General features: G+C 43.5%; 2 protein-coding genes across 2 annotated transcripts in view; one reads left to right on the top strand and one right to left on the bottom strand.

The window, feature by feature from the left end:
* The window catches only part of bcl11ab (BCL11 transcription factor A b), a 33,456-nt gene extending 31,580 nt beyond the window's left edge, over positions 1–1,876 (bottom strand). Inside the window, 1 exon segment of the mRNA XM_029509560.1 lies at positions 1,420–1,876. Within this exon segment, the coding sequence (XP_029365420.1) occupies positions 1,420–1,474 (55 nt within the window). The 5' untranslated portion in view covers positions 1,475–1,876.
* Positions 1,877–6,500: 4,624 nt separating this feature from the next.
* cep170ab (centrosomal protein 170Ab) lies at positions 6,501–16,453 on the top strand. The gene is made up of 19 exons (XM_029509979.1): positions 6,501–6,605; positions 6,720–6,809; positions 7,352–7,430; positions 7,641–7,699; positions 8,139–8,301; positions 8,821–8,958; positions 9,160–9,621; positions 9,711–10,081; positions 10,187–10,324; positions 10,467–10,599; positions 11,301–12,066; positions 12,100–12,776; positions 12,890–13,118; positions 13,276–13,384; positions 13,570–13,698; positions 14,160–14,248; positions 14,580–14,673; positions 15,990–16,041; positions 16,230–16,453. Exons 1-19 carry the CDS (start codon positions 6,501–6,503, stop codon positions 16,451–16,453), a joined length of 4,107 nt encoding a protein of 1,368 aa, XP_029365839.1.
* Positions 16,454–26,883: the final 10,430 nt, after the last annotated feature.

Raw genomic sequence — 26,883 nt, 5'->3', positions numbered from 1 at the left:
GTGCACCTCTAGAAACAAGCTCACAGCCTCTTGTCTAAAAACACTTTAGATCTGCATAAATAAATAGTGAGAATATAGATGATTATTTTCCCCCCCCAGTTTAAAAGAAAAATACATGAGCATGATTGTGCTACGCTTCTCTCTTCCTACTGAACCGATCTTCTTGGTCAAGCAGCAGTGAGATTAAGTGGATCAAGTTCAAGTTCAGCAGCGGCCCACAGGATCACAAGCACATTGCGCCCCCCACTGGCAGCACTTCTGACAATTGTCCGGCAGATGAAAGGATACATGTCGCCGGAGCATAATTTTTTTTTTCTTTTTGTTTTTACATACAAAGATACATTTCAGACCTAAATAACAGAGGAGACGTGAACAAAACATCTCCGAGTCAAACTTCAATGAAAGCTTGCTGTGTATTTGGAGACGTCTCCTCATTCACTCTGAGCCTGAGTGTGAACTGATGTTCCTGATGCTATCAGACAAATGGGGCGAAATAATCCTTCTGCCAACATAAAGTTACGTTGGAAATAAACAAAAAACAATAAAAAAACAAAACAAAACAAAAAAAAAAACGAAGAAACAAAAAAGCCTTGTCATGCAATCTGAGTCGGTGCCCTGAAATTTTATCACACAGCGCGTAAAAGCACTTTACTGGTTTCCTCCCTGGTGGTCATAAAACAGTGCGACTGGCCGAGAGTCCCGTGGATCTCTGCAACGTGCTACATTTATCTGTTAACAGTCCACAATAACACACTAACACACTGTATATAACACACGAAACGCACACGCACACTGCCCTTCATCGGCGGCTCTACGGGACGGTGTTCCTCCGACGCAACGCGCACACGAGGTCTCTGCGCTGTGGCCAAGTGGGTATGTAAACACCACTTCCCTGTGTCCGAACCTCTGGAAGTGTTCTTAAAATGGTGAAGGAGAGAAAACAAAGGAACGAGCAAAGAGTGGACTGTGGCGGTGGAATAGCTTCACATGCCACCCCTGAAAACTTCTCAGCAGCAGCAGCAGCAGGCGGACTATGGGCTGTCTCCATGCAGGCAAAGGTCTCTGGCCATTAAGCCCATGCATGCCCTTTAATGGCGAAAGAAACCTTGAAGGCAGCGTTATACAACACCTTAACCAACACAAGTTGAAGCTGCCACGCTGTTTCAAAACTTTCCCCCGATGATGCCATAATCTTTCCCCCCCTTTTTTTAAAAAAATAACCACCAGCCTTGGACATGTTCGCCTTGTCTAATTATTTCAGGTCCTTACGTGTCCGTATCCTACCTAATGAACCCCCCCCCCCAACCCCACTCCTCCTCCTCCTAAGGAAGTTGCCCTGAACAGGAAAGAAAGAGGTGGCCCTCTGAGGGGTTTAAAAAAAAAAAATAAATAAATAAAAATAAAAGCATATCCACTTACGCGAAAACTCCCGTTTGCTCAAGTGCTGGGGTTTGCCTTGCTTGCGGCGAGACATGTCGGTTCAGTGGCGGCTTTTCAGCTGAGTTCACATTGGGAAATCCTTTTCTACAAGGTAGACTCCAAACGAAATAGCTTCATTGATGCGTCTGACATCCAGATAGGAAAGGAAAGGGGGGAAAAAAAAACAGACAGACGCGCGCGCACACACACATATACACACACGCATGCATACATGCATACATACATACATACATACACACGCGCGCGCACACACACACGTACATACATACATACGCACACGCGCGCGCACAGCGAGTGAGCTGCGGATCATACAGAGGCTGAGGCGTGGAGCGCTGCGGGCTGTGCGGAGCTCTTCATGACTTTTTCGCAAAAGACGGAGTGATGGGGGTAAGACGAGAGCCCCCCTGAGCTGCAAGTTCAAGTGCGGACGTGACGTTCCGGCGAACTTGAACGTCAGGAGACGGACGGACCGAGACACACAAAACATGGGCAGGGCGAAAGCAGCCAGTGGGAGGGGGGACAGGCCGTAATAAAAACCAATGGACACTCATTATGGACTACCTATGGAAGGAGGGGGTTGGAAGAAGAAAAGAGACACTGAAGACACCAATGGACAGAGGGGATCAAGGGGGCTGGGCTAAGGGAGAAAGAGAGAGAGACATAGAGAGAGAGAGAGAGAGAGAGAGAGGAGTTCAGTTATCCAATGAAGTCGAGTAAAAAGCGCACGGAGCGAAAAGCGCTGTGTAGCAGGGATGTAGTGGAGAAATCCAACATCATAGTTCATTCACGGTGATCAGAGCTCGCTTTCGGGTGAACGCGAACATGCAGTGATGGTGTAAATGTGCAGATTGTGTTTGTACACCAACGACGCGTGTCTCGGTTTTGTCCTAATTATTCGTCGTTAAAAAAAAACAAAACAAAAAAAAAACGTCACTTTTCTGCTGCACTTAGATGACTATGGGTCTTTATTTTTCTCTCATCGTTTCATTTGTTTCATAATTATTTTAAAGCACCTTTCCTAAAGACCAGGTTAAACAAAACACGATGAATAAAGAAACATAAATGCAGGAAAGTGAAATAAAAGGTGGAACCAAAGTAAAATGTGGACTACACTAGCCTTTGGTGTGCGCCTCGGGTTGTAGGCCACCGATTAAGAAAAATAATGTGGAAAAACTTGGCTTGTAGGATTAGATATTTTTCGATCAAGGCTACAACATAATTTGATTTAAACAACGTGTTAAAGCTGATAGACCAATTATATGTGAGAAGAAGGAGCCTGGTTTGTCTCTTTGGTGAAGAAAAAAAAACTATAAAATCAAAAAGGGTGAATTTGTCTTCTCCTCTTATCTTCATGATTTTCTCATTGAGGCAGCTAAAGCAACAGGCTCATGATAACAATACAGCACAACCACAGAAGTCCCTTTAATATTATAAAATTGTAGTTTTAATATTACTTCGAGTTTCGCGTTGTGTCTGCTGAGTTTCTGTTTTAATACTGATGCTGGTCTTGTGTACAGTAGTACAGACACATGAAGCTCCTCCACATGTACAGTCATGTGCAACCAGGAAAATCATTTGATATTTGAAATCGGCAAATAGATAAAAGAAATGAAAAGAAAAGAAAAATAAATGAAAGAATGGAAGAATTAAAGCAAAGTCGTTTGAATAAATTTGAAGGATCACTGCATTTCCCCCTCACTGTCTGGCGGCCTTTTATGTGTTTATGCTCCCTAAAAGCCTGAGTTATAAAAACAAAGAAAAGCTCAGTGTTTCCACTAATGCAGCAGTGAAGTGGCTTTTAAACGATAGTCGCTCTAATGGAGCCTCTGAGGGGGAATCCAGCAAAAACGATGAAGCCCAGTTATGAGGGTAACCTAAAACACAGCTTTCTGTGCCATCTCTGGCCTTCTGTGATAACATCTTATTGTGTGACTCCCATGCATGTCAAAGCTATACCGTCGTATGCGTTCTGATTGGTTTCCCATCACCATCCTGTGACGTTAGAACATGTTGGGACTGTAGACTACAGGCTATAAAAACTTAATTTAGTGCAGATGAAGACCAGCAAGCTGATAATTCACAAAACTCATAAACCTGTGGGCCCAACTGCTCCGTCAACCAGTTCAGTTCATCCTGAACGGGAGAGACGAACTGTGGCTTGGTTTCAGTTCATCTTTAACTGAAGTGCCATTAATTGTGTTGGTGCCATGTAGCTTCACAATTGATCTGGAACGGCAGCTGCAGTGAAGCCATCAGCCACCTCACAGCTCAGTGCTGTGGCGCCATCTAATGTTTCAACTTCAGATTGATTTAAAAAATGGAATAAAACTGGTCTTATAGAGCATCGAGCTGGGCCTGGAGCACTTTTCTATTTACCAGAAACAACGTGCACACCGCTTAAAATGTTCCATTGGAAGTCTTCTCTAAATCGAACATTTGCATTTTTCCAGCTTTTCTTCAAATCAAAACTTTAAGTTGCTGATCTCAGCAATGAAATGGACAAAGACTCTCTTTTAAAAAACATTTTCCGGATCATTTCAAAAGACTAAGCTGCTCTACAACACAGTCCTTCACACAGACTTAACGATTCAAATGTTAACCTTCTAATAAGGGCGTCAGCCTGAGATAGTGTTTCTGATATTGTGGCTAATTGTGACAACTGACTCTGATGTAACACTGCTCCACACACAATGCTAAAGACAACGTTAGCTTGTCCTGGCTAATTATGTGATTGCTCATAACATGGGCGACATTAATACACGATGGTTGGTATATTTCAATCGGTCACCATTAACATTCATATTAAGTCCTTCTCATTGAAACATGACCCCCAAAGTGTAAAGCCTTTAAATCCTACCTGAAGAAAATGAGACTCAGGAACATCAGAGCAACAGGTCTGTACATTAAATACCAAATCTACATTTGGTATAGGCTACTGTAACAAACCATATCAGTACTATTATCATTAGTTTTGCCTTCATTTGCATTTAAATACATTCAATAATTCAACAATCCCAAAACTGCGACATAGTGGGAAAAAAATTATAATCATATTTAGAGTCCAGGATGATGTGCATAATGAGTTTGTTCACTTTGTATCAGTTTAAAGTGTACAAATATGAGCATACATTTGTGACACCACACACTGACAGCCAAATCTGGATACATGTGTAGTTAGAGGAAACTTTAAAACTCCACTTTGACAGACTTATCAGAAGAGTGAGACAAATCTTGTGTCAACATTTGAAAGTATCAACAATACGCAACAATGAATTCAGAATTTTTAAAATGAACAATGAGAATAAAAGTAGCACACCAGATTGCATGTGTATTACTCGGCCTATGTGAACACAACCACACTGTTACATAACCTGCTGTGCTGTTCCTCCGTGGGCACACAGCGCCACCGTGTGCCGGAGGCCGAGCACTGCCGGAGGAGCTGGGCTGGGCAGCAGGAGCCGGCTGTGATCCTCCGCTCATCGGATACTGATCGACCGCAGAAGCTGCTGGTATGTGACATTTATGTCCCTCTGCTGCTGACTGTGTATTCGTAGGCTGTGTGTGTGTGTGTGTGTGTGTGTGTGTTTTATAATCACGCCGGCCCCCGGCGTCTTCCGCCGCCTCCTCTGTTTTAAGGATGGAGACGGAGAGATTGGGCATCGCACGGTGTTTGTGCGACAAACCCCGGAGCCCATATGTCGTCCTCGGCTGCACATCAGCAGGCAGCCGGATTTACAATAACACGTGATAAGGTGTTGCTGTAAATCTGTCTGATTTCGGCTGCGTGTTGGTCTGCTAGGCGTGCGTAAATGCGGGAGGTTGGGGATCAAATGGCTTCAGTGAACAGCATCCCTTGATGCGCTGAGGCTGGACGCGTTGGCATCTCTGCAGCAATGTGCTTATTTTCTTTACAACATTAGGCCGTTCCGGTAAATGAGCCTCTCCACCATGATGTCATTGTGAAATGGCTCCACGGTGAACGATGGACCGAGACGTGGCCTAACCGGGCCAATTTCCAGGCTCTGTCGTTGGCTGGATCCCATCAGCCGCCGCCGCCGCTCGCCTGCCCGGTTGATGCGCTGTCATTAGCAGTTGAGATTCATCTTCGAGACAGGATGGCTTCGCGTCCTAGAGGAAATCTGGGCCACGGAAAAGAGTTAACCCTGTCCATCCCCTGCCTGCTCAGGGCACAGGAAGGAGGCTGTCAGGTCCCATGGACGTTGAGTTGGTGCAGAAATAGGAGCCCCATGCAAGGCGTATGGCTAAGTGTGTGTAATTAAATCTTACAGATTCACCCATGGCTCCCTCAGAGCGTGAGTCAGCAAGGCCTGTTGTGTGTTGCTGATGCTCCAGCAGAGGGAGGACCAACACGGACTGTGTGCCCCACTGAAAAGAGCTGTTGTGCTGTTGTTGGAGCTTGTGAGCCCAGACAACTGCATGGAAATCATATGAGATGTGGGTTTGCTCTCCTTCTGTTCTTCTGACTTCCTACCTCTTTTTGGCCTGTGTGTGTGTGTGTGTGTGTGTCCAACTAAATTAGCTGTCCTAATGCACATTGTTCATTATCTCCCTTTGCTTCTCATTACCCCAAGACATCCTCTCTGCCTCCCTCTTCCTGGATAACATCTGACTCCCTCTCTCTTGTTTTTCAGCGGCGACTCACTGGATTTGGCGACCGGGGCAGCTCGGCTGAGAAATTCAATTTGGGAGTTCATTAGGATGCCTGGAATTCTGTAAGATGTTAATCTATTTCAGCATTTAAGGCTTAATGCTGTTAGATGAACTGCAGCCAGAGATAAGCATGCCATTGTCATCGGGAGGATAGCTGCTAGTGCACACATGACACATATGTCCATATGTTGAAGTAATGTACTGTGATTATGCAAAACTGGAGGCCTCATTCACGCCTGTTAGTCCTGTAAGGACGTACCCCTTTAACCAAACGCTGAACTGAATAAGAAGAAGACGCCGAATAGATGAATAAATAACAGCAAGGTCCTACACTGTGCCTGTTTTCAGCAGGATGTGTTAAAGTTCAAAGGTTGGCTACTGAGGCAGCAATGAGTCTGACTTCCTGGTTCCTGGTGAGCGGCGGGGGGACACGCCACCGTCTCCCCAGGGAGATGATCTTTGTCGGCCGGGATGACTGTGAGCTCATGCTGCAGGTATAACTCCACCGGGCACCCGCTCTTGGCCGGTACTCTCCATCCATCTGGATTGTCTGAAGCACTGCAGATTATCTTGGATTACAGTGATTGACAGGATTTTGTGTGATTTAGTCCCGCAGTGTGGACAAACAACACGCTGTTATCAACTACGAGCCAAACACAGACGAACACAAAGTCAAGGACCTGGGCAGCTTAAATGGGGTGAGCGTGTTAGTCATCTACTGCTTTATCTACTCACGTCTTCTACCTGATCCGCTAATGGAAAAAATACTTCAATAAGATTCTTTATGTGTTTGTACAAATGTCACTGGAGGTAAAAGGATGACAAAATAATTTTAAGAGTAACAACAATCTCACACACCCATTGATATGCACATATAAATAGATATTGGATGCTGACATAATTTCTCCTGGTCTGCCTCCTGGCCAATAATAACAACTGTGAACTGATTGAAGATGCCTACAGACCGGCAAGCGTCAAAATATAATCATCAGCAAGAACTATCCTGATTTGGAAATAAGCAAAAAACTAAAGAAGATAGCCTCCAATAAGCGTTCAAGAGGAAATGAACAGAGCTGATATAATTTCTACACTTTTATCAGTTCAATCTAGAAATAATAAATCAGTTAATGCAGAAAGTAAAGTAGATGAGGGCTCAGATCAAGCATCTGGTCCAGACTACTGGTTTTCAGTATTTGGATGTTTGACGTTGTTGGTAATCTCATTCTGTTTTTCTTTGCAGACGTTTGTGAATGACATCAGGATACAGGAGCAAATCTATGTCACACTGAAAATCAACGACAAATTGAGGTTTGGATACGATATCCTTTGAATATGGGCTTGTATTATTTGTGAAAACCTGTTATTCACAGCACAAGGTCAGTGCACAGGGGCAACACGGTAACTTTATCTGCTCTTGCGTAGCTGTGAATGCTCACGGCTGTCCGCCTGCTGCATAATACATCAGGCTATCAGTGCATGTTTCTCACCCCAGCAAAGAGCTCACTGTCTTTTGCCTTAGCCCGCCTCACATACCAACCTGTTCACTGTGGTTCGAGGAGAGCTGCTTATTCCAGAGGAGGCCCTCAAGGTTAGACACCACTTTGTGCATGTAGTGAGAAAACTTACAGCATGTAGTGAGTTCATATTTTTAACTCAGCGGTTAAATATATCTGTTCAAAGGGAGGAAGCAGGGAGATGCCTTGTATTTTTTCATCAGTTCGCCTTAGTTCAGTTTTTCATCAAAATACCTGAGAGAGGTGGATTTTATTCAAAGAGAGGAAAGAGTTCTGCTGAATTGGAAACATTTCCAGGATTGATTATTCTGCTGTTTCATCTAGCAAACTGTCCAGGTCGCTGAAGAAAAGATACAAGCTCATCTTAATGAGCTGCAAGAACTATCAGCATGAATATCCAGATTGTGTGTTAAAGTTTAGGCTGTGGCTGAGAATAAAAGGGAAAGAATATAATCTTTCAGACGGTTCGTCTCCGTCTGTGTGAAATCGAATTGTATTTGTCTCTTCTATCAGCATGAGAAATTCAGCAGCCAACTTCAGCTGAACCAGAAGAAGGCTCCAGAGGGGCAATCCTCCACATTGGAGGTGAAACCCCTGGAGGCTGCAGCGGCACCAGTGTGTGAGGGAGCTGCCGCCAAGCCCCCAGAGGTCAGCAGGGCTGAGGACAAGAGCGCAGGTCAGTCTGCTTGTCCAGTAATGCAGTGACACTGATGAACTGTTCATCGACAGATCACAGCCGCACAGCTAAGCTTTCAGCTGCCTTGAGATAACAAATTAATATCATCGACAAAGATTGTATAATCATAATAACAATAAATCAAAAGCATTCGGTGGTTTTTGGTGAGCATTTTACAGACTAAACCATAAAGCATCACAAATTAATAAAACCAACAAAGAGACAGAATAAAGAAATTAGGATCAGTTCTAAATTAGATGCAAATGCAACAACCAACAAACCGCAAAGTCGCCTCGTACAATTTTTTTTATTCTTTAAAATTATTTGCTTTGCAGACAGTTGAGTGATGACAAGAAAAATAGATGGCAATTTAGACAGAGAAAAGACCCATGTGTGGATGTGAACTTGGGACATTTCAGTTGGTGGTGTCTCTGTAGTTCCCCTGGCCAAACTTTTTCACTATGGTAAATCTATGTGTATCTTCCCCAGTACAACTATCGCTCTCATTGTTTTTTCCAGGGGATGTTGCAGTTCTCCACAGGGGTACGCCACTTTATGGCCAGCCTGCGTGGTGGGGAGATGGAGAAGCTGATGACCAGCAACCAGGAAGGCCCGAAGAAAAGAGTTCTGACCGGAAGCGTGAAAAACCTGAAACAGGTATTAATTGGATCATGCTGCATAAAGATTACATAAAAGATACTACTTTATGAGAAATGTATGTCAAGGAAGCAGTTAGAGTGAATTATGTAGACAAATACATGTAACATCTTGACAGATTGCCAATTAGCTGTTTTGCATAATAGCTTAAACAAAACTATTCATCAGTTGTCTTTGATATCACTGCAATAATTCTGACAGACGGCAAGAAAAATGCAGAAGTCCCAAAGTCGGCTCAACAAATAACTCCCAATCAGGAGCCGAGTTACTTTGAGATCCCAACCAAGGATACTCGGTCAGGAGTTAAAGGGAGCGGTGAAGTGCAGTCTCGAGAACAAGAGGCTGGTTCAGGTTCTGCTTCTGCTGCTGCAGAGTCCACTCATGGCCACGCTTCCTTCACCATTGAGTTCGACCCTGGAGCAACAGGCAAAGTCACTGTCAAAGATCGGGTGGCAAAGCCAGGACCAGAGACCAGGCCGCGTCCTAAACGACCTGTTGGGGAGGAGCTGAGTCCACTTCAGACAGCCATGGTTGCAGCAGAGGTGAAAGTTGCTGATTGGCTGGCGCAGAATGAGCTGCCATTGGCTCTCAAAGAGACAGTTGCAGAGGATGACGGGGAGAGTGTGAAGAGTGATGTTCCCGTACAGCTGAGGAGTCTTAAAGGTGAGTGTATATGCAGTGGTTCGTACAGCCAACCTAATCCTTGTCTACCATCTGACCCGTCACCTCCCATCCTGCCACTTTCATACCAGGCAGTAAACATGAGGACGGCACACAGAGTGATTCAGAGAATGCACTTGGAGAGCAGCGCAGGGCTGCAGCTCTTGATGAACGCTCATGGGGCCTTTGGGGCGGAGTCGGGATGAAGATTAGAGAGGGCCGTGCCAATGTCCCCGAGGGGCTCTTCGCAGAGGAGGACAGTCCTGCCCGCCGTCGCAAATCTTCAACTTCCAAGGTGGCAGGCGGATTTGCAGAGAGGCGACTTGGCTCAGCGCAGCACCAGCACAACGGACGTGATGAGTGCCATCAACATGGAGATGACTACAGTGACAGAGGCACCTACACTATTGAGCTGGAGAATGGAGATCATGAAGAGGAAGAGGCCAGGAAAATGATCGACAAGGTGGGAAAAGTACCCATCCTCTGAAGTTACTGTGCTTCTGATTTCGCCACAAAACAATTCTCCTGCACGCATCTGTGCTTGTGCTCTTGTTTATGTATGTTTCAGGTGTTTGGTGTGGATGCGCAGGAGGCGGTGTGTATGTCGAGACTGAGTGCTGTTGACCAGAGAGAGAGGCTCACCTCCCAGAGGTCAGGAACAGCAGACAGAGGGAAGCCTGGACGCATGGAGACGGAGGTGCAGAAAGTTAGCGCATGCCTTTTAAATTCAAGTCAAAGAGTCACGTACCATCAGTGACCGTCAGAAAAGCTTCACGCCTTCTGTCAACCGCAAATGGGTTCAAAAATGTTAACGTCTCTCTCATATGTTCCGTGCTGCTTTCTTCCAGGTTCTGTCTGAGGAGCTGGTGGTGGGCGGTCCTCGCTGGGTCTCGCAGTGGGCCACCCTGGCTGCGAGTCACATCAGGACGGACCCTGAGGGCTCAGGAGGGGAGAGCCACATCATGGTCACAGAGGACAGAGGTACATACAGAGAATCCCATCTGAGCAGGAAAGACACAGCATTTTCACCTGGTTAGCTTATTTCTCTCATGTATTGAACTGAGCAAGGATGCCTTTCACTTATGATGAATGAAATATTTTATTCTACATCAATAACGCAATCTTTTTCTCAAGAATGAAAAGCTGAATTTGCCAGAAATAAACGTAATTGTTCAATTCAATACATAAAGGGACTGTGCAAATTCATTGGCCACTATCCCAAAAATATTCAATAATCTCCCTTGCATATAAATCTCTTATTAAAGTGTTGTAGTATGTGTTCTCTGTGGAGCTTTCAGGAGGATTCTTCCTGTTTACCATGGCAGTTCTTGATATTTGGTCTGTTCACTTTCTTTCCTCAGACTTTGTAGCGTACAAACATTCATTTCCTGTTGTACCAAAGTTCCTGAACAAATGAACAGATTCCCATTGCTGCCTTCTGTATATTATCCTCGCTGACATTTTTCAGCTCTAGAAAGTGACGGACTGTTTGACAGTTCATGAGGTTATGAAGAATAAAATAATTTTTTTGTACATCTCGTTCGACAGAGAGTCACTGAATGGGAACTGCAGCACAGGTCGCTGCTAGTGCATAAATTCTTCAACCATAACACCCACAACTCATATCTGATATGTTTATTTGTCAACTCTCTTTACTATTAATAGATTTTCTCTTCTTTCAGCTGAAATAAGTGAATCCAGCCACTCAGCCTCCTTTGCCTCCTCAGGCCTCACAGAACGCAAGAGGAGAGCCCTGCCACAGCCGCCTGGAGAAGAGCTTGTCCTGGGAAGGAGGACCCCAGGTTCAGGCCTACGTGCTGATATGGGGGAGAAACAAGACACGGAGCTTCAGGAGAAGGAGAACCAGGAGGAAAAGATAGCCAGGGGGAAGAATCATCCTGGTGACGGTGCCGGAGGTGTGGGCAGTCACGGTGGAAGCCCTAGTCGCTCCTCACCTGCCAAGTCACAGGACAGTGGTGGCGGGAGATCAGGGCGGTCAGGCATGCCGAGTAAGTTCCCTCCTCGACCACTGACCAGCGGAGAGAAGAGAATGGAGGAGGCACAGAGGAGGAAAAAGGAAGAGGAGAAGGCGAGGGAAAGCAGTGGGAAGCCGTTGTTGAGGCAGGAGAGTTTTACAGTGGAGAAACCAAGCTCCAACGTTCCTATTGAGCTCATACCTCGCATTGATGGGCTCCCGGCCAGCAGAGCTCAGAGCAGGGACGCTGGCATCGACAGCGTCACACTGCAGAAAGACTCGGAAGCCGTGGCAGCCTTTTTAGAGACCACTGTGTCAGACCACGGTGATCCACCGAGCCAGTCCATCGAAGGCTCCATGTCGCCTGAGTCTGATGTGGATACGACGAGCACAGTCAGCCAGGCTGAAGGAGCTAGGAAAGTGGTCCAGAGACGTAGGACCCTGGCGGGACAGCAGAAGGAGAGAACAGTAGTGTGCTCTTCCAGCAAGGGGCCTGTTGGGGGCAGAGAGAGCCAGGACAGGAGACCGAAGACCAGAACATCTGGGCCTCCTCAGCCCAGCCGCCCCTGGGCATCCCTGGACCTCACTGATGACGACATAAACTCCAACTCCCTCCTCTCAGACTCGCAGCACACCTCCACGCAGGACTCCAGAAGTTCACACACCAGAGTCCAAACAGGCACCACCTCTGTGGGGGCAAGCACCAAGTCCAGCCGCGCAAAGGTCACCCAGGCCGCAGCCTCATCCGGACCCAGCAAAACCACCAATGTCCCCAAGCCGAGGCCGACCAGGGCATCCCTGCTGAGGCGAGCCCGGCTGGGGGATTCTTCAGACACTGAACCTGCTGATCTTGACCGCATGTCAGTTGCCTCTGAGGCCTCCACTGCTAGTTCCACGTCCAGGACTGGGATGATAAGAAGGGGAATGTCGAGGATAGAGGCTTTGGCGCAGCCGAGGAGACCTAGGGTGGGGTCCCCATCAGCCCAGAGTGACTCAGAGGCCACCGTGACGAGGAGCAGAGGTCTGGGGGCCCGGAGTGTGGCAGGAGATTATGCCATCAGACAAGGACTGAGAGGATCCAATGCAACCTCAGCATCTGGACCCAGAGCCAGGGCTAACAGCGCCTCCAAGCTGCCCGACAAGAGTAAAGGTACCTCCTCGCATGGACATGCCACATCTGGATGTAAGTATTTTGTTTCTTCACTCAGTGTTCCCACAAACCTGATCCAAAAAAAAAAAAAGGAAAACTTTAAATCCCATTTTAAGCACCATCTTAACTCTTTGTTCGAACCTTAGCCGGCTCTCGATGGCGCCGTGTGCCTGTGGAGTATGCCTCCACCTCGGAGGACGAGTACGGCTCAAACCGCCACATATCCAAGCCATTCCTGTCTGCTCGGTTATCCCAGCTCGGAGGTTCGGCACCCGCCACTCCTAATCCTTCAAGCCTGGCTGCCCTGAAGCAGCACTCCAGGGAACAAGATGAATATGTGAGGGACTGGACCGCACACAGCGAGGAAATAGCCAGGTACATAAAAGATAGAATCAATACTCAGTGCCGCGGGAGAACAACAGTGAGTCATGTTCACAGTATTCAAATATACTTCCTCGGATCGTATTACATGTTAGTGAATTGTTGATTTATTTATTTTGTCAAAAATTAATGGTTTGCATTTGTTCATCAGGATTAGCCAAGACCTTGCCAAAGACCTAGCCATGCTCGCCAGAGAAATTCATGATGTGGCAGGAGAGATTGACTCAGTCAGCCCGGCAGCCACTGATCCCGGAGCTTTGGTACAGTCAATAAGTCACGCACAACCAACCAGACAACAGTAAAACATAATTTGTCGGCTGGATTAGATAATAATAAAATGCATTTCTTCTGATCAACTCAGAAGTTTATGCAAAGGTTCTCCACAAAATTATATAAAATGATATGTAAAAATAACAGCCCTTGACATGTTTTCATCCTGTTTTAGTTGGAGGAGAGAGTGTTTGATGACAGCCTGGACGTAGGCCTTCCCTCCATAGAGCAGTCTGTGGAGCTTCGACCCCGGAGCGGTCAGAGATCTCGCTCCATCCGCCGGCAGACGTGGAACAGAGATGATGTGAGTCTCTGCTCCAATATTGCACACTCTATTAGACACAGCTGTAATCATAATCACAAGAGTATCTTGAAAGTTTAGATGTGTGGAGAGGAACCCTGTGAACATTTCATGCACAATCTAGGTAAGATATGTGCAAAGTAGGCGCGACGGCCTCGGTGATGTCATTCTCTAGCCCTGCACTGTAACTGGTTTATCCTGACAGTCATACAGCGTCAGAAGTTTGCCGAAGAAGTGTAATAATGATCAACATGTCAGTCTGTACCACTAGAGGACACTGCACACATAGTCCTCCACAGAAAAATGGTGCCCCTGAAACCTCAGCGAATGAGAAGAAAATGTAAATATTGTGGGTTTAATTCGGCTATTTTCATTTGAAAGCATTGACTAATTTATCTCTCCAACTCCACAACCAGCATTTCTCAGCTTTGACTAAGAGCGAGTAACTTTTTGTCGTCCATCAGGCCGTGCTTGACAGTTTACTCCTCGCATCTGTGACTCAGCTCTCAACCAGGATACGTCAGTCTGTTGACAAAACTACCTGCAAAATCAGGTGAGCCTCGTGCTGCAGAGCCAAACGGGACAGTCATTGTGGTGTGGTATACATTTTAAAAGAGAGCAAATCGGAATATATTTTCATTTGAAAATTTCCCGTGTTTTATGTTGGATCTAGGCCAACTAGTACAGTGCGAGTGGCACATCACAAAGGTTCACTCTGACAGTCAGCTACAGATCTACTCAAAGCTACTCAAAGGCTCCTTTTCAATCCTACAAATGGCAGACGCCGTCTGAATTCCTTCACTCGCTTCCTTTTCCATCAAGAGTTATATTAAGCATGCTTTGTTGAATGTTACTTTTATCTATTTTTGTAACCTGGCCTTCAGGATCCTCTTCAAGGATAGAGAACGGAAATGGGAAGAGATTGAGAACAAACTGCAGGCGGAGCATGACTCCTTACTTCTCAACAGCTCCAACAAGGTGATGATTATTTTTTATGTTTTATTCTACCACAGATTTGTAAAATAGAGATGATAGTGATATTTTTAGCACAGGTCACCCAAGACAAGTTTGACTGTCATTTTGGGAGGGCAGTTGGTGGGTATAACATCAGTGCAACCTCAAGTATCTCAACTGCTGGACACATTGTAATGTAAGCCTTATATTTGCTGTGGAGGATGAATGGGTCTCCCTCAGTTTTTCTCTGGCATTAAATTGACACAAACAGGATGCAGCTCTGAGCACCTATGTTGTTCAAGTGCAGCTTCGCCTGCTCTTTTAGCCTGGTTTCAAAGGATGCGCAGTGAAAGTTTCACCACAGACTCACAATATTTCATTTGGAGAAAAAAAAAAAGCCACTGTTCATTTTTTTAATGGGGTGTGTAACCATGTGATATTAAACACAGCTGGATGCAGCTTTAAAGTGGTCAAAGGATAAAGAATCAGTGTGTTCATGTGAAAGCGTGGTTGTGTGTGTGTTTCACTGAATGATTGTCTGTATTTTACTACTACTATATATTTGACTAAAATGTGACCAAAGGACAGCAGAAGGTATTGACTGCTAACTCTTGTAATACTAAATCTGCTCAGCCACACTGCGTAAAGTGCACTGTGGTGGAAAATTGGGAGGTGTTTAATAAAGTCATCTGATACTGGGGTTTCAAGAAGTCTAATCAGCATTTTGTTTCTTTTTAGCATTATTGTACAGAAAGCAAGTCTACAGTGACTACATATTTTGCCTATGAATTTATTTCTGTCAGTAATCCATTAGCTTTTCTGTGGATTGGCGTATTGCCACACAGTATCGAGTCCTTCCCTACACCAGACGATATCTGATTACTTTCTGAAGCAATCATAGTGAGTGCTGACAGTATTACAGCTGTCTGGGGAATCAAATCCAAGACTGTAGTCTTGCGCATGCCATTTATTTTACTTCGCAATTCCTGTTTTGGAGAGAGGAGAGAAGAGCACAGCAGAGATGATTATGGAGAAAAAATGATGGAGAAAAAAGACTTACGTGCTGTTGTTCTGGGTGCAAAAAAGTTGAAAGCGCATAAAACTTCTCCCTCTCGAAGGAGCTGGCTCATAAATTTTGCCTTTAACCCAGTCTGGCCTCGTTTGAACCCAGGATGAGCTATGTCTATTCACGGCACAAATCACAGGGCTCTAAAAGCATTACCGGGTGTTCACGGCACAGCTCCAGACTTATTCCTGCCGCAACAAGGAGCTGAAGGAGGTGATTTATTTGGCGTATGAACTTTTTCAGCTTTGATTTTCTGTTTATGTTCTCTTAACAGGAGATTTCAACCATTATTCAAGACCTGAAAAGAGTGGAACGGCAACTGCTGGGTATTTGAAGCTTCTGTTTAGTATTCAAGATCAAAAACAGCCTACTACATAGAACAGTCAACAGACATTTTTACTATACTTCATAGCGTTAAAGTTATTTATGTATATATATATATATATATATATATATATATATATAAAGTCATTTTGAACTCTCTTTGTCTTTGCTTTTTTTCCCGATTTGACAGTGATCGACATGATGGTGGATCCAGATGGCACCCTGGACGCCTTGTCCACCCTGGGGATCAACAGTCCTCTGACTGACCCCAAGATCAGCCCAGGGACTCAGCAGGGAGCATTGCACATTGGTTCCTCAGCACTCTCGGGCTCCAGGCCTGAAGAACTGCCCTCTGAGCCTTGGGGCTCCTCAGACCATGCAGAGGTGTCAGAACGTGACAAAGAGACTCAATAGAGCTAAACCCGATTATTGGCACGCTATGGAAACAATTTAAAAGGTATCACTATTATTTTAGACCCATCTGGATGTCTGGAGCAGACATCAGTATCGGGCTGGCTTTTGTTTTGGGGTTTGTTTTGTTTAGTTTTTTTCATATTTGACTTCAGATGAGATGAAGGAAACTTAGGTGATGGCTCTTTCATTAGAAAGACTGACTGTCCTGTCTCTCAGTCAAACTCAGTAATGTTTGAGTGTACTGCACTCTCAAATAGTAGCTCTTGAGATGTCAAATATACAATATGAAAACAATACGGTATTAATTGATGGGCTTATGAAAAAGCAATGAAATAACATACCCAACTGCATTTTTGTGTTGCAGCTCATTTTATTAACCTTAACAGCATTTCAAAAGATGAAAGGACATAATGCTAAAGGCAAACTTTCCAAGAGATTTTTAGATTCTTTGCCTGTGTTTTGTTCTTAAATCAGTGCATTACTTAACTTTGCCAAATGCAAAACTTTGTGTAATCAGAAACCTTTGAGACTCATAAGCTTCGCAGTCAGCTGTCCTACGGCCACTGCAGAAAGCCAAACTGGAAAGGTGCAATGGTATCAAAAAAAGTTTGAACAGAGGTGTGTGTGCGGAGTGGTGTGTGAGGGTGAAAGGTGGTATTTTATCCTGCCATAAATAACATATAAAAATTATATATATTGTTGGCCTGTTGCACTTCCAATCCCCAAGCCTGTCTCAGTAATGATTTTCCATCAGAGAAGGTCGCAGTGCTTCTCTGCTGGGAAAAGAACTGGGTATGTACAGTATGTACCTGTGTAAATGTCTATAATAGTTCAATTAAAAACTCCCATCCATGCCTTTCTTTTCTCCTGCCGATGTCCTTTGAAATCAGTGTATCAAAGATAGACCCTGCGTGTTCAGATATATACTATGAAAAGAAATGTAGCTCCCCAAAAAAGGTTTTCCTCTTCCAAATGTATTTTGTCACAAGTGCCCTGGACGAAACAATCACTACAGTCAGAGTTAAGAGAAGCTACAAGAAGGTGAAAGGGTGAAATTTGTTCCTTTGCACATTACAAAGCCGATATATGTTAATGCTCATTTCTGAGGGACCAGGACACGACGTGCCCCTCTCAACGTGCCCCAATCATGTTGATGTCCTCGACCAAAAACCAAGCAGGGTTTTAAAGCCAGCTGTCTGTCGGTGAACGCTTTGTCAAATTCCTTTACGCTCGCAAACAAAGTGTCATGTTTGAACCAGCATATAGACAGGGACTACCTCCGAGTCCTGCAGCTGCATTTTATCATGATGCAATGGAAGGAACGGCAGTGTATCGACTGTGGGTTTTCCAATGTCTTGCCTCATACCAATGTTTACACATGAATGTAACCTGATCAGAACTGTTGAAAACATTTTAGCCAAAACAACTTTAATAAAGATTAATAACTGCATTTTGTGCTGAGCGCCTATTGTACTTTGTCTCTAATTCTGTTTGAGCATTTGGAGAATTTCTGTTTGGATGTTTTGTATGAAGTTTGTTTTTGTTTTTGTTTTTGATTTTTCTTAGTAACGTTGACTTGCAATACTTGTGTCTCATTTCCAATAAAAGTGCATGATAATCATGAGAAGTGTTGTACGTTTTTTAATTCCATACATTTTGCTACAGCACAAGTTCAATGTTTTGATTAGATGCCACTGAAATAACTTTCAGAGTAAATATTTCCATTTTATGCCACTTCCAATTCTATGCAACATTTCAGCAGGATAAATTGGGTTTGAGTTTTATTTTTGTTTTTTTGTTTTTTTTGCCTTCACAATATATCTATTTATTTCATTATAGAAACAAGTGATATGAAAGTATATCACATGAATAAAATATAAAGCATTATTAATAGTGCACTATGGGAATTCTATGTAAAGAAAGTTTACGTTTACGTTCACATGCTCATTAAAATGTACTGTTGGTGTCCTGGAGATCTAATAAATATGATGTATAGTGCATTTTCTTTCTCATTAAACATCTGCAAAGGAGATTTTCTCACAAGTTTTCATTGTTTGCATCCATATTTACATGCTAGCAGGCTTCTTCCTTGCTTATGATGACATATTACATGAAGGCAGTATGTTAAAAAGTTTTATATTCAAAAAATTCTACTGCCACAGGTTACTCAGTGGGATTGACGTTGTTGTATTGTGAAATTGTTGGCTGCAATTTGAAATTCACCACACAAATATGCATGGGCATTGCAAACACAACTGGAACCCACACATGAAAACGATTTCTTTGTCAAAGTTGGTGGACCATTTAGCAGCTAAAGAGCCAAATATTTCCTTCCGGAGTTGATAGAAAGCAATAGTTTCTGCCTCCTTCGCTGAAGCCGAGGCCTCCATCAATCAGAAAAATACAAGTACAGTCATAATCCTCTCTCTTTTGAGTTGAATAACGGCTGAGGATATTTCTACGGTATCATGATGTCATAAAATGTTGATGCTTGACCGGGAATGATAAGGTCATGAAATGTTTTGACTTTATAATTCTATTGCATTGACATTTGGGTCCAATTGGGTCAGACAAAGTGAATGAATTATAATGTTGAAGCCAAAAACATGTTTTGAGACCTTTGACACAGCTCATGCAGGTGAATGTTTGTGCCATATTTGGCACAGCAACACTCTGCCTGCGGCCCAGACCGCCTGCATGGAGGCCAGAAGATGACTGAATAACGCACTTGACTTCACTGGTCAGAAACATGACCTCAAATTGCAGCGAGGTTGCTCTTTTTTGTGGCAGTTCTGGGCATACTACAGTAAAGCCAAATACAAAATCATCAGTCTAGCCAGCCATCCCACACACAACTGACTGACTGAACACTCGGCAGAGAGGTGGCCGGAGCAGGGGCCGGAGCAGGGGCCGGAGCAGGGGCAGGTGAGTGGGTGAGGAACAGGAACTTGAAGAGCAGGTTAAGTGGATGCAAAAACAAAACAGGAAACAATAAAAATGAGCAATGATAACAGATCTGAAATAATACAGGTGTTTGGCGGATATTGAAGCGTGTGAATACTGAACCAATGCCGGAGGTGGGAGGGTCTCGGCCTTCCTATTGGCCACCCCTGGCAAAACGTCACAGCTGTCAAAGGTAGCCCGCGTGCGGAGCGGAACCTTCCTGCGCAGGCGCCGCATTTCCGGGCGCGCAGCTCAAAATGTCGCGCTCACCGAGAAGAAGAAGAAGATCTGAGCGATCTGATTCATGCACACAGGCTGACTTTCCCAACGTGAACCAACCGGTGGCTGCAGGTAAGCTGTTGTATCAAAGGGCAAATAGCATTTCGACACTTTTGGACTTCGATGATTTTGTAGATCGTTTTGCTGCAAACCGCGATAATCGCAGAATGCAGGTGCTGTAAGATGAATGTGTGACAAGCGACGTGAGTAAAATGTGCTCACAAAAGTTTTTGCGATGTTTGTTCATGTCTTTTTTGAAATTTAAATTAAATCAGATGTTGATTTAAATGAACCAGTATTTTTTATTCATTTTTTTATTTTTTTTATTATGTATCAGTCTCTGTTTTTCTGATGATACACTGATAGGCGGAGCTGAACATCTGCTCCCAGTAGTGGTAATTATCATTACAGTTGTGTTACAGAAGAGCATTACAGAGTGCTTTATCATCGCAGCTGAAATTCTGTGTAACTTCCCAGTAGCAGGCCCTACATATACAACATATACACAACAGTCAGCAACAATCAATCAACTCAACTCTACACAGAGTTTAAACGCAAGTATGAATATAAAACTAGACTATATAATCTGTTAATTAAAAGAGTCTATATCGCAGTGCATTTGTAAATTTGTATAATGTTAGCATATAGTGCTGTATTTTCAACTTTGTTTATGTTCGTGCAGTAGTGATTTCTACGCCACCCCCAAATTATTTCAGGCTCCATCCTGGCCACCCCACTGAAACTTTTCTGGCTCTGCCACTGGTGGTAACCTCATGATATCACCTCTGCTGTCCCCACTCAGAAATTCCCTTTCTTTTGCATTAATTCTGATAACAGTATGGTGGTGTACAAGTATTTCTGTGGTTCTTCCGCAACAACAGTTTTAATTACATATTAAAAGAAAACGTTAAATACAGTAACAAGTAACATTAGGTCTGGTCACAGGTCAAAACTGATTTCTTTGGCTCTATTAAAAAGCTGATTGCTCAATTTATGTGTCCGTTTCTTCATCTTCATTACCCCCTCATCCAAAACTCGAAAAACGCCCCCTCCCTCTCCACTTGGCCTCTCCCTCGCTTTTTTACATGACCAAATACACAAGACAAATTAGGTTTTAGAGGCCACGCTGTTAGAACCACTGCACTTCTAATTGTATGTCTCCAGATATTCTGCTCCACTTCCTTAATCCTTAAAGCTGTGTCAGGGTTTTTGTCCCTTGCGGGCAGCATTTAATGCAGAGCCCTTCTGGTGCACATCAGTGCTTCTGCAGGTGTTCACCTATGTGGGAGCAGTTTTGGCTGATGTTCTTTTTCTCCCCCCCACTACGTTTTATCAAGTACAGTTTTACACTGTTTGTTGCAACCAGACTAAATATTCATTTACAATCACTTTCCTTTTTTTTTTTTTACTTGGATTTCTGAGTCTGGGTCTCCTTAAAATAAAAACATGCTCGCTTTCTCAAACATTAACATACTGCAGATTAACATGCATATAAAATATTTGCCAGGTGATGCACAGCATATGTTTTATGGGCTACTCTGCAATTTGAGTTGCTGATGATGATTTAGCACCAATGCAGTCAGAGTGTATATGATGTACAACACTACGCTCTGTTGTGTACACAGGAAAACGCCATACCTCTTCATTGATGGACCAGTGTTGTTTATGGAGATGGGGAGAACAAATGGAAAACATGCTCTGTCAGCAAGCTGGGTATTCACGTCCTCTGTAGGGTGGTAAAAACAAGCTGTTCTGGTTTGTACACTGGCCATCTTATTATAAAAATATATACTACCAAAGCAGTAGTTAATCATTCTTATGTCCTCTCTTGAAGAGAGTTAGAAGGTAATATTAACACTGTTCTCATTTCTCTGTGGGACCCACAGACTCAGTTTGCTCAGTATGAACTCTTATGCTATCTCACTGTCAGGCTGCCAACCAACAAGGAGCTGAGATGCTGGCCAGGCTGGCTGTTTCTCCCTGTGTTCAGTCTTTATGCTTGAAGCTATAAACTAGCTGCAGGCTGCAGCCTTACTTTTACCTGCATTGACAATGCACACAGCAAAGGGCAGACCTTGCTTGCATCTTGCTGCAAAACTGTCACACAACTCTTGGTTAAAGCTTACATGAAGCATTTTTATGAAGACAAAAAAGAATATAACTATTTAAACTTTTGTAAACATTGATGGAATATTAATATTGAATATTAGCTCTGATATATTTTTCACAGTTCAGAATGAACTTTCCATGATTCAAAAACCATGACTACAACGTACAATTAATTTAGATTTACCAGCATCTTAAACAAGCAAGATTTATTACTTGAATTATTTGTCATCTTTATGTGTCCATGGATTAAAAGAATTAAATTAGTCGTTTGTAAAGAATATTACAGGTTGTGAATACTGTCATGTAAAATTTGCTGCAACTTTTTTCTTCGCCCTTGAATATTCACGAATCATCATGGATACCACTCTCACGTTGTTGTTGGTGTTCCTTAAAAAACGTTTTCATTCTAATTTTAAAATAGGTCACAATGAACGGAATGAAGGTATGACTATATCGACTCACTCTTCCAGTATTGATACAGTGACCACACCTGCAATTTAAATTTTCTTACATCTGCACCTTTTTGTACTCTTAAAAAAATCTACAGACAGCAACAGCAACAACCTCCAATCAGTGTGTGTGTGTGTGTGTGTGTGTGTGTGTGTGTGTGTGTGTGTGTGTGTGTGTGTGTGTGTGTGTGTGTGTGTGTGTGTGTGTGTGTGTGTGTGTGTGTGTGTGTGTGTGTGTGTGTGTGTGTGTGTGTGTGTGTGTGTGTGTGTGCTCCCTTCACAGCAGGCACACTGACTTCCTCGACTTGCAAAGGTTTCTAAAGGTGAGTAGCTCAGGATGCTCAGCAGCTGCACATTAGTATTCTGTAAGTGAGGTTCAAGTGGAAGAATTAGATTTTGCAGACTTGTATGTGTGATTGTTTACGAGTGTCTTCATGTCTGACAGTCTCCTTGTGCTTTTCTAAATCAGATTAGTCCGCTTCAGTGTCCACTTTTCCCTTTCTCGTCCAGTGTAGAAGATCCTATTGCAACTTTGCCTTGACCTAAAGCCTACAGAAGCTCACCACCCACCCCTCCCATCCCGCCCGGGACACACACACACACACCCTCCCCAACAAGTGTGCAGGAGTGTAACGCACATACTGTCGCTCTGGTCACAGTCAGGGTGCACACTGTGGCTCAGACGGCACAGAGACCAACAGAGGCTGACTCAGTTACTGAATGATAGATAGAATAGAGAAGAGAGAAGACGCAAGTGACAGCAACTCTGCATGTGTGCTTGGCTGTAAAAGTGGCTGTGCTTTTGTGTGCATCAGTCTGTGTCTGTGCACCAGAAGACAGCGGCGCACGGGTCATCAATGCAACTGTCAGATGATCCAAGGTCGAGGGGGCCAGACAACGAAACTCCAGCACTCCTGCCCTGTGTGTCCAAAATGAAAAGCAGCAGCTACAGCACTGTCCAGCAGCAGGGATACTCTGCATCCGTCTTCCTCCAACGCAGAGAGAAACTGGAACAGGTGAGCCAACTGTCTGGTATGTCCCAAAAACTGTGCTATAATTTTATTTAACTCTCGGTCTGCCTTTGAGAGAAGAAGACTTGATGTTAAAATTTGGAGAGGGTCAGCAGCCACTGAACGATCTAGTATTAGATGTTCTGAGGTTGCAAAAATGACTTGCAGTATTAATTTTGTGACTTGAGTTTTGAGGTGCATGTGTCTAAGTGTATACAGCACACTTCACACACAATCCAGCATGCAATATGTCAGACAGGCAGTGAAACCTATTCTTTCTGTATGTCTGTGGGGTGTCAGCTTCAGTGCGACTGAGTGAGTGGCCACTCACTTACTCACAACACAAAAAGGCGCTGAGGTTCTTCTGCATATTTTTATACATCCTGTATGTCAAGATCTATAAACCTCCCCTTTAGTTTAACAGAGCTCGTGCCTCTGAAGTTTACATGCTCACTACTTAGCCCCAGCACATCCCTTTCCAACCTGCAATGATAACATAGCAATCCTCAAGCGGCATATGGTTCATCTCTTGTCTTGTAATTGCAACAATGGCCAAGCTCTTGTCAAGCATCAAATAAACACCCTGCACTCTCAGCTGGAAACACCTGGAGGCAGAGGAAATTTCCAAATAGCCTCTTTTTAGCATAGTCTAAATACTACAGATACCATCAGTGCAGAAAATCTTACTGTTATGGACAAAAATATCTTTGTTACAGATTAACAAAGATATTGATAAACAATTTTCTTGAGTTGTGGACTAAAAGTTGCTTGAAATTAATCAGGATTTGGTCTCTATCACTCAGAAAAAGTGAAGCAGTCAATTGATTCATCTTTTCATATTCTACTGCTGCTTTCCTCTGTCTCAAACAATAGTAAACTGCATGTGTAGGTTTTAGACAAATGAAAAAACCAAAAAAGTATGAATATACTGCATCACCTCAGGGAAACTGTGAATCCTAGTTCAATCGTAAATCAATACTAACTTGGGATGTGATATTAATGAACGGGCCTAAAAATGTTTTAATTGATTTTTGAAATGTCATGCCACTGAGTCTGTGATGAATATGTCAATGAAACTTTCAAAATGTGGCTCATTTTACAGCATTGCACAATCCATTCCTTATTAAAAAAAAAAAAAAAAAAGTTGCCAGACTGGATTCAAGTCTTCTCCAGCAGCTAGAGACACCATCTGCAAAGTAGAATACTTTTAAGTTTTAATTAATTCAGGTAATACAGTTGTGTGACTGTGGGATTAATGAAGATGCATTGGGCTCTTTTTTTCTTTCTTCTCACATATAAATATGCTTTTTATGTAGTGAGTTCGTCGCCCTCCATCCAACTGTCATCCTCACTTGCACCTCTTGGTCAGAAAATTTATATTTTCAGAAATTTCAACCACTGAGTTTGCCCACTTTTTTCATTTGCCAATCCTTCACATTAAACCTAATTAAGTAATAACAGTTGTTATTCCCAGCTTGTGAGAGAGCATAACAAAGAAAGGGAAGGTCCACACAGTGACAAATCGAGGTAGCATAAGATTAATAAAGATAACGGAGCCAGCAGCCAGCAGACCAAAAATGAAGGAACATAAAAAAGGAAAACAGGTATAAAATGGCCTATGGCCATCACACAGTTAATTCTCCCTCTTTTGTAACCATGTGACCTGTTGGTTAAAGAGACTGAACCAGTAGCTCCAATTTTTGATGGAGCTTTCTGAACCAAACAACTTAACGGGATCATTTTCACTGCTGGATCCCCATCTGCATCCAGCCCCACTGGCATGAGGCCCAGCTGTCTCCCATGGCGCTGTGCCCAGTCAGCCTTCACTCAGCACTTATCATCCTAGCGATGGCGTCATGGCAACAGGGGGAAAAAAAAAAAAACACAACAAAAACACCACCTCTTATTCACAAATGAAAACCTGCTTTTGGTGTGAAGGTGAAGCACCCACTGTACATGGAGGCACCCTACATAGGTGGTCACAGAGGTGTGTGTGTTTGTGTGTGTGTGGATGGGAGGAGAGGACGGCATAATTCACATGCATCTAAACGATGATAAATGTGTGTTGGTAAGGATGGTTGGCTAAGCAATGTTGGGTTGCCTCAGTTACATGCAACAACAGTATCGGCAGCATTTCACCACTGAGATTCTGTCAAATACATCTGAAACAATCAAATCCCAGCTACACAAATCTGCATAATTAGTCATAAATAAAACATTAAAATAGTCCTGAGGTTTTTTCAGCACTGAAGATTCATCACATGAACATACACAAACACAGTGCATTCAATTCTACCTGGCACAGGTCTGTTGATTTAAGATTTTTATTTATTTTTTTATTCATTTCTGAGCATTGTATCGATGTGCCGTGCCGTTATGTTCGTATAGATGAGGACTTAATAATTGGTCCCTCCTGTTAAAGGGCTCATGACCTCTGAACTGTTTTCCTGCAGACTGCAAACAGAACAAAGAGCAATTCCGTTTTTAGATCAGGGAACAGACAAAGGACTGGTCAGCATGTCATTAACATGCACTGTTGCCTTATTCCAGCTACTGTGCGGTCAACAAATTGTTTATGTCAACATAACACAGCATGGCCCTCACTCACCCTCAGCCCTGAGGAGCATGCTCATGATACTGCTCAGCTAAAAAAGTGACCTGTGGTGGAGTCCCACCTAAAGGTCTGGGCTCGTGAAGCCCAGGGAAACAATAAAGACCTCGACCTGTAAATAGCTTTGTTTTTCCGTCTGTTTGAAACTGCATTCATTTGACCCCGTATGTGCAGCTTTGGGGACATTCACCTCTCCGGGGAAGTGACTCAAACATTTCTGTCCTGTCTGTTTTGTTTTGTTTTTTTTTCCTCTCCCAGAGAAGGTGACCCGGGGCACCTGCCTCAGACAGACACAGCAGGTTTCACTGCTATGACTTTGTTTCACTGCCACCAGTATCTTTCTGGCACCTCGATGGTGCGCCACAACTTTTAGAATTAAAACTCTGTACTTTCCATGCAGTCATATCAAATCATCAGCTGCTTAAATTATAATTTTCTCAGTTTTTAGAATAGAGCAGGATATTCTAAGACTGGGATTTTTTTATATTGAAAAATAAATCTGCACCATGCTAGTGCAACACTCTTCTATAGCAGTGCTTAAAGCTAAGTGCTGCTGATGGCATCGCAAAGATGCAATGCTAATATACAACATGTCTGGCTGCTAACCCAGTCACACTGACAATGATTTTATGCTCATTATTATCTTAAGAAAAACAAGTATAGTACAAGTGAATATAGGCACCTGATTATGATGATGGTGCTGAAAGAATACAGTAGTTTAGGGAATATATAGATCTTTGTACTGAATTTAATGGCAATCCTTCCAGTAAAGATATTTTACTTTTGCAGGAAAGAGCTTTTTTGTAACGCAATATGGCAGACTGCTCACTGCTATGGTTGTTCCATTTAGCAAGTCCTGCTATCATGGTGTCTGACGCCACCAAAAACGCAGGACCTGCGACCTGCTGGACCTTCCCTCTATCCTTCTCTCATCTATCTCTCATCCCCCATTAGGTTCTTATTACCCCCAATACAGTGCTGCGCTAAGGCAGAGCAGCAGCTTGCCTGCAGTCAGCAGCATATGTTGTC

This window comes from Echeneis naucrates, chromosome 1 (assembly GCF_900963305.1).
Source record: "Echeneis naucrates chromosome 1, fEcheNa1.1, whole genome shotgun sequence".
NCBI classification, from domain to species: Eukaryota; Metazoa; Chordata; class Actinopteri; order Carangiformes; family Echeneidae; genus Echeneis; species Echeneis naucrates.
The sequence above is the reverse complement of the archived record's forward strand: the minus strand, read 5'-3'. Positions and strand labels throughout refer to the sequence as shown.

Excerpts from the sequence above, each read along its gene's own strand:
- cep170ab (XM_029509979.1), top strand. The coding sequence starts at position 6,501 with ATGAGTCTGACTTCCTGGTTCCTGGTGAGCGGCGGGGGGACACGCCAC. Across the intron at positions 10,600-11,300 it reads CATGGTCACAGAGGACAGAG|CTGAAATAAGTGAATCCAGC; the intron begins GTACATACAGAG and ends CTCTTCTTTCAG. Across the intron at positions 16,042-16,229 it reads AGTGGAACGGCAACTGCTGG|TGATCGACATGATGGTGGAT; the intron begins GTATTTGAAGCT and ends CCGATTTGACAG.